This window comes from Pteropus vampyrus, unplaced genomic scaffold (genome assembly GCF_000151845.1).
Source record: "Pteropus vampyrus isolate Shadow unplaced genomic scaffold, Pvam_2.0 Scaffold269, whole genome shotgun sequence".
Lineage (NCBI taxonomy): Eukaryota > Metazoa > Chordata > Mammalia > Chiroptera > Pteropodidae > Pteropus > Pteropus vampyrus.
The window spans coordinates 238,900-248,337 of record NW_011889050.1 but is presented as its reverse complement, the minus strand read 5'-3'; the positions used below and the strand labels follow the sequence as shown (position 1 = coordinate 248,337).

The following is a 9,438-nucleotide window of genomic DNA, read 5'->3' as shown; positions in this document are numbered from 1 at the left end:
GGAAGCAATGACCAGAGTTAAACATTAAAAATGGAGAAATTATGAGTACAGTATCCAGAGTGTGGCCGGGAGAGAGAATTAATGGAGAAAAATAGAAAAACATCTAGAATTGAGTAAATTAAGAATCTGTGAAGCAAGAAGTTTAGATGATTTGTGTGAGTGGACATGGGAGGTGCAAAATTTGAGGAAGGGATGAAAAACAAGAATGTGGGAGAATGACCAGACCACAGCGACATAGGTAGAAAGAAAGCTTGAGGGAAAGTTTAATATGAAGGTAGAAGAACAATCATTTGAATGTGCCAGACGGATCCCTGGGAGAACACTGGTGCTATCTCTAGGCTTGTAGTACAAGGACTTGGAAGAACTGTCAATCTTCCTGTGAAAGTTTCTGGAGAAGCGGGTATCCTCAAAGAGTCAGAATCCACATACAAGTATTCTGCAAAGAAGTGGCATATTTGCAAAGTTTTTGAACAAAGGTTTTGGCACTCTTGCAGAGCAATTTGGACATGTTCAGAGGAGGCAGTGGGTAATGCTGAGGATGAAATGGTGGGGATCAAGAAATTAACATTTTAGACAGAGATGACAAATATAGGACTTGGTGGGATTACTTGACTTCAAGATGTTAGCTAGAGCTCTGGGGTCAAAGATGTCCCCAGGTGGTGCAGATTTGGTGATACCCCACATGAAGGACTTTGGTCCAGGACCTCTTCTTAAACCATTGGTGAGAATTCTGGGATCCCAGAAGAAAATGAGACAACAGGATGACTAGTTTGGTTGATTCCCAAGTCTCTCACTTTTGGGTGGAAACTAAGTAGCGTCCCATAAAATGAAAGCAAGTTGGTCACACCCCTAAAGAGATCGTAGCCTCAGTGTGCAGAGTCCAGATTAGATGTTTCTTCCTGTAAGAAGAGCAGCAGCCGAAGGTCATGGACAGTGAAAGAAATGAGCAAGGCAAGTCATAATTATTCATTACTAAGAAAAGAAATTTACTGGGGCCAGTGATAAAGTCGAAGCTGGTAAAGACTACCCAGGCACATGTAATCAAATAAAACTCACAAAGGCCGATTCTGCTGGACTTGTGATCAACAGCTATGTATGTTCCCAAGTTCCTCCCTCAGCTTCGCCCTGAAAAGACGTCTTCAATCCTAGTAGGCCACTAACCAGAAAAAATCAGATATTGTCACAAGGAATCACAAGGAATCACACAGCTTGGTGGTGAGGGTGGGGAAAAGAGATACTCCTCCCTGATCTAAAAATAATTTCAGAGTAATACTTGGGACCCATACTTTAAACTGAGGCCTCAAGTGGTTTGGGCAAAGCCCCTACCTCTGCCTGTATATGCACCATTCTGAAAAGATTTCAGTTCTTTAAGTAGAAGCTAAATGGTCCAAACACAGTCCCTTCTTTATAACGCCACACTTACCTGAGGAAACTGGACATCACCCATCCTAGTCAGCTAAATCCTGACTATTCCAGACCATGGGTAAGACCAGCAGACCCAGAGACTCTTACACATATGAGTAAGCAGCCACCTGAGACTCCAGGCACCTGCCACCCTCAGCTCAGAAGTCATTCTCTTCATATTCTCTACTGTATACACACACACATCAGACACGTGTTCTTTATCTCATCCACTCTCTCCATATAGTTTACCATTGCATTTAATATTACATAACGCTTTAATTGTTTGTTTACATTTTGCCTTCTCAGCTACTTTTGGAGCCTTATCTCTAGGGCCTACCACCCAATAAATATTTTTAGGATGAGTTGGGCTGTAGAATGAGTTAAGTTGAATTGAGCTGAGTTGAAATGAACCAAAATAATACTGGAGAACAAAGTATTATTTTGGGTAGTACATTCCCATAGCAACAAGGTTGAGCATTACTCTGACTTCTTCATCAATGACATCCCAAGAAACCCACTACCTCCAGAAAGTCTCCCCAGCTCCCCAGCCATGGTGCCCCCAACACAAGGCAGATCATCATTGCTTCTTATGGAACAGAGGTGGTGTTGGCTCATTGCTGGGCTCGGCCATGACCTGCATGGACTGGTTGTTCAGGGCAGCCTCACGCATCTTGTGGTACATGAACTCGTTCTGGCGGAACAGACGCAGCTCCATCTCTGTCTGCACCCGCATGGCCTGTGGGACACAGACGCACCATAAACAGTGATAACAAGCCCCCAGGACATGCTGGTTTCTGATTCATCTTGACCCTTTTGAGAAGGGCAGACAATGGAGTAAATGACTCTCAGTCACCAAGTCAACTGTACTCCTTCAGAAGACACACACGCTTATCCACAGGGGTCTAAAATGTCCTGGCAGTGGGATCAGTTTGTTAGGGAGAAGGAGTCAGACTCCTGAGAGAGTAGCTTGAGAAGTCATTCTCAGCAGAGAATTTTTGTTATTGGGAACCATCAAGCAGGGACCTGAATTTGAACCCTGGTCCCTGCATTTAGGTCCCGCCTAGGATTATGGAACCTTATGTAAGCAATTTAATCCCTTCAAGCCCTTAGTTTTCTTGTACATGAAATGGGCAAGTTTCCTTCATACTTTACAATAGGCCAGGAGGATTACAGTATGTGACACACAAAAAAGCCTTCACTTTCCCATATGTTCATTTAAGAAATACTTATTTAGGGCCAGGAATCATTGAGGGACTAAGGATACAGCAATGAATAAGACTGACAAATCTGCCTTTGACAAGCTTACACTAGACAAAAATTTTGTCTTCTCATACATTTTATGATGCCAATGTCTGTCATCTTTCCCTATACTATACTGTCTAAGGACAGCTCTTTGAACTTTGTCATTCTCAAATAAACCATCCCTTTAAAGCACAAAGGAAACCAGCACTGTTCTAAGTGCTTTCCAAACATTAACTCATCAGGAGACTGAGGCTCACATATGCAATATTTTCAGTCATATAGCTGGAAAGTGGTGAAGCTAGAACTCAATCCTGGCAGTCTGATTTCAGAGCCCATTATCCCTAAGTCTACTCTATGTAGTGCATTTTCTAATGTACATAATTGCACATATATGCGTGCGCATGCACACACACACACACACACACACACACACACACACACTCACCATTGTTTAGGTTTTCTCAGTCCAAGCTTAGAATATCTCAGGATTCAAGTCTAAGCTTTGCCATCCATTAGCTATATGACTATGGACAGATTATTCTCCTTCCCTGAATCTCAGTTTTCTCATATGTAAAACAAGGGGAGTGGGCTCAAGCATTTCTGAGTTCTCTTCAGGTCTAGCAGGCAATTTATGGACTTTCCAAAAGCAGAATCCAGAATTCAGCTCTCATTCTCAGAGAGCTCAGAGCAAGCAAGGAGGCCTAACCCCGAGATGCTACTTGCCTCTAAGTCCTTAGTGATTGGGTGGGAGGGTCCATGTGTGACCAGGAGAATGGCATAGGCTTTGCAGATCATCCCGTGCCCCACTTCAATGTTACCAGCATGCCAGTTGGTCAGCCCAGCCCTCATCACAGCCATGCCCAGTTGGGCATTATTGGGGTGGTAGAGCTTCCTATGGGGCATACAAAATAATCATAACACATATTCTTATATCTGCACTGTATTTGACAACTCTCAGGAGCGCCCCAGCCTTCTCCCTGGAAAGCAGTAAGATTCAAAGGGAAAAAAATAACTTGAATATCTTTTTTGAGACAGAATTGTATTTTCACCTCCTTGGCACCTTCCTAACAGAGCTTCCTTTTAGCATGTTATATAGATTTCCCACATTTTATTTATGATTAACATTCTCCCCCCAGAATGAACCATCTTGTGCCAACTTATTCATTTGACTAGAAATACAAATTCACATGCCAATGTGGACAGAGAGGACATTGGCAGAGGGAAGACAAGGGTGTTATATTTTATAATTTATAAGCAAAAATAGCTGAATTTTTTTTTTTTAAGGCAAGGCAACCCTTGGTTGACTTCACAGATTGCAAGGACCTTGTCAGCTTACAATCCCTTATTTTTTTAATTTTTTACGACTATAGCACCTGGTCTTTCTAGGTGGTCTCCCATCCAAGTACTAACCAGGCCCAACCCTGCTTAGCTTCTGAGATCAGACATGATTGAGCTTGTTCAGGGTAGCAGGGCTGTAGACTGACACCTGTTTTTTTTAATAAAAGAAAGCTCACAGAATTGCCTATGCTGATTCTTAGCAGGGAAAACTTTTGCAAGCACTTAAAATCAAGCTGGACTTAGCCTTAAGGAAAACAAAAGCAGAAGATGCCACCAAATGCTAGATGACCTGAAGAATTTAGGAAAGACCAGAGATTGCAAATAGGTTTCATCTCAGGTAGCAACTCTGATTATTTGGACATTACTACTCAGAGTACCATGGTAAAAAGTCTCCATTGTAAGGGGGACTGATTACCGATGCCTGCTGTGGGGTCATCTATTTTCATGCCTGGAATAGACACATTTCCAGGTGACTATCTGAGATCTGGGATCATCACCTACATATAGCCATCCACCATCCTCCTGGCGTAGTAAGAGGCCTCCTCAAATGCCTGGAGGTAGGAGAGGACCTCTGAAACAATGCTCAGCATCCGCAGCATGTAGAGATTGGTGTCAGCAAACACTGACTCCTGCTTCTCCAGGCACTCTCGGCATAATTTCACAACCTAGAAGAAACACAGGTCCTGTCTAGTACCAGTGTACCACAGCACATGTTTAATTCACATATTGGGAGCGTCACGATGACATCTTCAAAGAATACTCATTCTTTGAAGGTTGAGGAAATTGCTGCCAGATGGAAAAGCACCATCTGTGATTTGAATAGCAAAATGGTATTATTTGGCTAAAATGTAAGGATGACAGAGAAAGGATAACAGAAGAGATACAACTGACACTGCAAAATGAGTTTTCATAAATAAGTCAATTGGTAGCAGGGAGTTATGAAAGATATATAGCCATCTTTATATCATTTTACACACACACACACACACACACACACACACACATATATATATATTACTCTCACAACAATGCAATGAGATAAGTACTACCAATATTCCCATTTTACCAGATAAGAAACTGAAGAATAGAAAGGGTAAGTGCTTTGCCAAAGTCACACAGATAGTAGGCAGTTGAGCAAACCAAGCAATTGAGCTTTGTCTTAACCAACATTCCCATGATTCTCTACCCTGGCTTTGCTCTGGAATCACCTGGAGACCTTTTTAAGAACACCTCTGTCTGGGCTCTATCCTCAGACCAATTGAAACCTAATATCTGGGGGAGGATACCACATTGGTCCTGGTGAGAAATGAGATGGGCCTGACCCTGATCAGCTGGGAGTCAGGCTTTTCCAACTGATTCATGCATAGACATAGGCTTAGTTTGTACTCTACAAAGTCAAATGGTCCTTATATTTTAGTTGTTTGTTGTTCTCTTCTTCTTCCCTTGACACTCTCATGAGAGAAATGACACACAATTCTTTCCATTTTAAATAAGTGAAAACTAATTTTGCTCTGAGACTCTCCCAGGGGCCCATGAAGTAACTGAGTGGGAGTGTGGTAAAATATGGGCTGACAATCAATTCGTTTTAAAGACAATTCTTTTAAACCCATGAGGGAGTGTCCAGCCCTACACCTGGGCAATTTTGAATGGAGAAAATAAGAAATGAAGAGGAGAAAAGATGGAGGAATGGAATGAGCAGAGCTCTCCTGCTTGTTTCAGCTCCTATCTCATGCTTCTGAGATAGATTTTCCATGTCGTTAATAAAATTAACTGTCATTAACTGTCTCCCCCACCTGACAACTCCTGCGAGGCAGAAAGCATGTCTTGTATCAGTCACTCCAATAAGGGCTCAAAAATGAGCAATGAATGAGTAAAGAATGAAAACAAAGATAAGGAAAACACCGATATAAATTAACAGAAATTAATCTCCCACACTGCTATGCCATAGTGGCATCCAAACCCAGTTCTTTAAAGAGCTTGGGTAAAAATGCAGATTCATTGTCCCTGTGTTCTGTTGCACATCGGATAAATCACATTTTAGGGGGTGAGACACAGGAAACAAATTTCCAAAAAGCTGCCAAGGTGAATTCAATGCAAGTGTCCTGCAAGTGTTTGACGGTGGGTCCCAATTTTGGATGCACAGTGAAATCATTTGTAAGCTTTAAAAATCCTAATGTCTGGGTCCTGCCCCAAGAGATTCTGGTGAAATTGTCCTGTGTCTGGATCTGAGCAGTAGAATTTTTCAATGGTCTAGTGTACAGACAGTTGAGAACTCCTGGTGCCTCAAGGGCCAGGAGTGAATGCTTCATTAGCAGAGAATAGAAATTGTAGCCAGGATACGAATTTAATTATGGAAAAGCAAGCAACCCACTGTCATCTCCATTCCTCCATCTCTGATGCCAACCTGAGATATCACAAATTTCCCAGGAACATTTGTCAGGCTGCCTGTATTCTTCTCAGATCGTTTCAGTGGTTTGAACAGTCACTGAGAATATACCCCTAAGAAATAATAAAAGCTTAAGGGCAAGAAGATTCCTCGTCTCAACTAAGGGACGTTGTCCAGAAAAACAACCTGCTTGGTGGCCTTTCCATCTTCACCCCACCCCATTTCACTCCCTTACTAGAGAAACTTATTGCCTTCCTCCCTAGCCCCATCCCCAATAAATTGAATTCTTACCTCATGGTACAAACCCTCAGAGCGAGCCTTGTCAATTTTCTCCAGCGTATCATTAGAGAATTGTATCATTTCCTTTACCACATCTTGAGAGGGCTAGGAAAAGGAGGGACATTGAGTTACCTCTTTGAATAGTTGTCATTTTGATGTTCAATGTAGTACAAAATTAATGCCTTTCTCATTATGAATGTTTCATTTCTATAAATGCTGTTCAAGACCCCCATAGATTTTCCATCGTGCTTCTGACTCTTTTTTTTATTGACCAATCCCCGGAGCCTTGCTGCCAGCCAGTCATCTCCAATCTGTACTTATGACCGGGCTTTTGACCCAGTGCAGAATCTGACGTTGATCCCTGTTGTATTTTCTCTGGCATTTTGGATTCTTATTCTATTATTCAAAATATTTCCCATTTTTCCTCTTTACTTCAAGTCGCCACATATTCTATGGATATGTCCTTGCTTTTTTGTCTTCGCCTGTCATTGATCTAAATACTGACCAGCACAGAGCTAACGACAGAGGCTGAAGAATTGACTAAAAATGTGTACCCCAGTTTGACACTGAAGCTCACTAAATACGGCTCTTGTGGCTATGGGCATCCAAACTCTTCCAAGTACCTTAGCATCAGTTCATGTTTTCTTGTATTCACCAAAAGTATATTATGAGAGAATTTGTCAGCTGTCTCTGTGAAATCTGGACTCATTAGGCTTATTGCGTTTGCCTGAGCAATCCAGGGATATTGTAAAAAAAAAAAAAAAAATGAGATCATGATATTTGAAATAAGGAGGCACCATAAGTAAGAAGGCCATGAGGGCACCATAATTTCAAAGAAAAAGTGACAAATTTTCAAAGTCCAATGCAAAGTTTCCTTGCTATGCTTATCCATATCAGAAACTCTTTTCTGATTTTTGTTTGTTTGTTTGTTTGTTTTTTGCTTAGACAAATCTGATAAAGCTTTTTTTACAAAACAAAAATAACTTGTTTAGTCTGACTATAAAATAGATGTGTGGAAGCTGTAAAAAATTAAAACATATGAAAAATTATTGAGAAAAAGATGGAAATCCCCAGAATGCACACAAAGATGGACATGGCATTTTGAGGAACATTTTCCAATGCATATATGTAGGATTAATATTTAAAATATTTAACAACGATACAGGAAAGGCACTGGCCAATCAGAACAGACACTAACCATCAACAGTGAGTATCTCAATACGACCTTACCAGTGCTGAATTGCAGTCCTGATGAATGTGTGTATGAGTGCCAATAACATTAATTATTTTTTCTAATTGTAATGGTACCATATTTCTTTTTATATTCTGTTTTTTTTTCACTCAATAGATTATGGATATTCCCTCATTTCTATAAAAATATGTCATCACTTTTAATTTTTCACTGTAAGGAATTGGGCCCAACGGCTCCATTTACACTTGCTACTTACATTGTTTTGTGAGGTTACCTTCATTCAACTACCAAAAAGTAATGGGAAGGTGGGCATTTGTTCCCATAAACACACACACACACACACACACACACACACACACACACACACACACACACACACACACCCTTTAGAGATGGAGATCAGGATCTTCCCTCAGTCTCCCAGCTATCTTGAGCCAATTCTGGAACATCTTTCGGTACGAAAAGCCCCTAGCTAGGACAGCTTGCTTCCGGGTCAGGATTTTTTTTAAAAGGAAGCATTATATTTATTCTTCTACCCACCTCACCTACGTTGGTTTCTGCAAAGTTCTTGATTATTCCTATAATTTCGACTACCTTTGTTTCCATATTCTTCCATATCTGGGCCTCCTGGGAATTCTTCTATACATCTACTTGTACTTGTCCCATGGCCTGACCCCGACAAGTGATACATCTATCCACGCTCTAACTTCTGCTTACAGGTCTCACTCCTGACTTAACTTTTGTCTTGACCTTTGATTTGGCTGAGATTTCTGGCTTCTGGATACCTTCTAAACTGAGTGCTGCTTAGCCTTCTGTTAACTTGAAACATGTCATGGTTTCAGACAAGCCATTTTGATGTATGTCTGCTTTCCTAAGACCCTTTGAATCAAGCACAATAGTATGAGGGAGGTCCATGTCTTGCTCAGTTGTGCAGAGTTCTGCGACTGGTAGTCCAGCATTATATTACCAACCTTTCAAATCTACGTTTTTAGTCTCATCCATAGCTTGTTGACCAAGTAGTGGCTCATAACATCACACCTAGTTTTTGACCACTAGTCTCTAATCTACTGTAAGTTCCATCATTTTTAAAACTCCAAATTCTCAGTGAATCTTCTGCAGTAATAAGTATCTTTCAGGTAGATTGAGAAAATACCAAGTGGTTAGGTGTTAATAATAGTCTTGCTCAACTTGTTGTTACAAAGAAGAGTGTTACTTGAAGCTGTGGGAGTGAATCATTTTTTTTCAAGGAGGCAGCTGCCAAGGTTTCCAAAACAACCTAGCTAAAAGGTTGTTAATTAACACATGCACTATGTGATAAAGCTATTCTGAGAAGGGAAATGGGCAGTTCCACAGGTTCTGTTTTTAGAGTAAAGACAGGAAAACCTGATCTGCAAGTAGGATTTAATGAGCCCCATTGAGAGAATCCCCTCTTCAAGAGTATCACAAAAATAGAAAACAGAGAGGAAAAGAGGGAAAGGAGCCAGAGGAGGAGGAGCCAGAAGAAAAAGTAGAGGGGGAAAGAGGAATACTGATTCCCCAACCTTGAAAAATTGGTACATTCATATTGTGAAAATCATGGGAGAAGACTGATAAGAGA

At 41.0% G+C, this 9,438-nt stretch overlaps 1 protein-coding gene and 1 pseudogene across 2 annotated transcripts in view; both read right to left on the bottom strand.

Annotated features, from left to right (window-relative positions):
* Positions 1–1,339: 1,339 nt before the first annotated feature.
* SMYD1 (SET and MYND domain containing 1) overlaps positions 1,340–9,438 on the bottom strand; it is a 62,968-nt gene continuing 54,869 nt past the window's right edge. The window contains exons 7-10 of one of the 2 annotated variants that reach the window (XM_011375265.1): positions 6,662–6,754; positions 4,486–4,649; positions 3,370–3,538; positions 1,340–2,140 (exon numbers count right to left, since the gene is read on the bottom strand). In XM_011375265.1, the coding sequence (XP_011373567.1) occupies positions 1,982–2,140; positions 3,370–3,538; positions 4,486–4,649; positions 6,662–6,754 (585 nt within the window). In that variant the 3' untranslated portion in view covers positions 1,340–1,981. The remainder of the gene's footprint in view (positions 2,141–3,369; positions 3,539–4,485; positions 4,650–6,661; positions 6,755–9,438) is intronic. The other variant, XM_011375266.1, reaches the window with a different exon arrangement.
* On the bottom strand, positions 4,008–4,126 carry LOC111729565 (annotated as a pseudogene).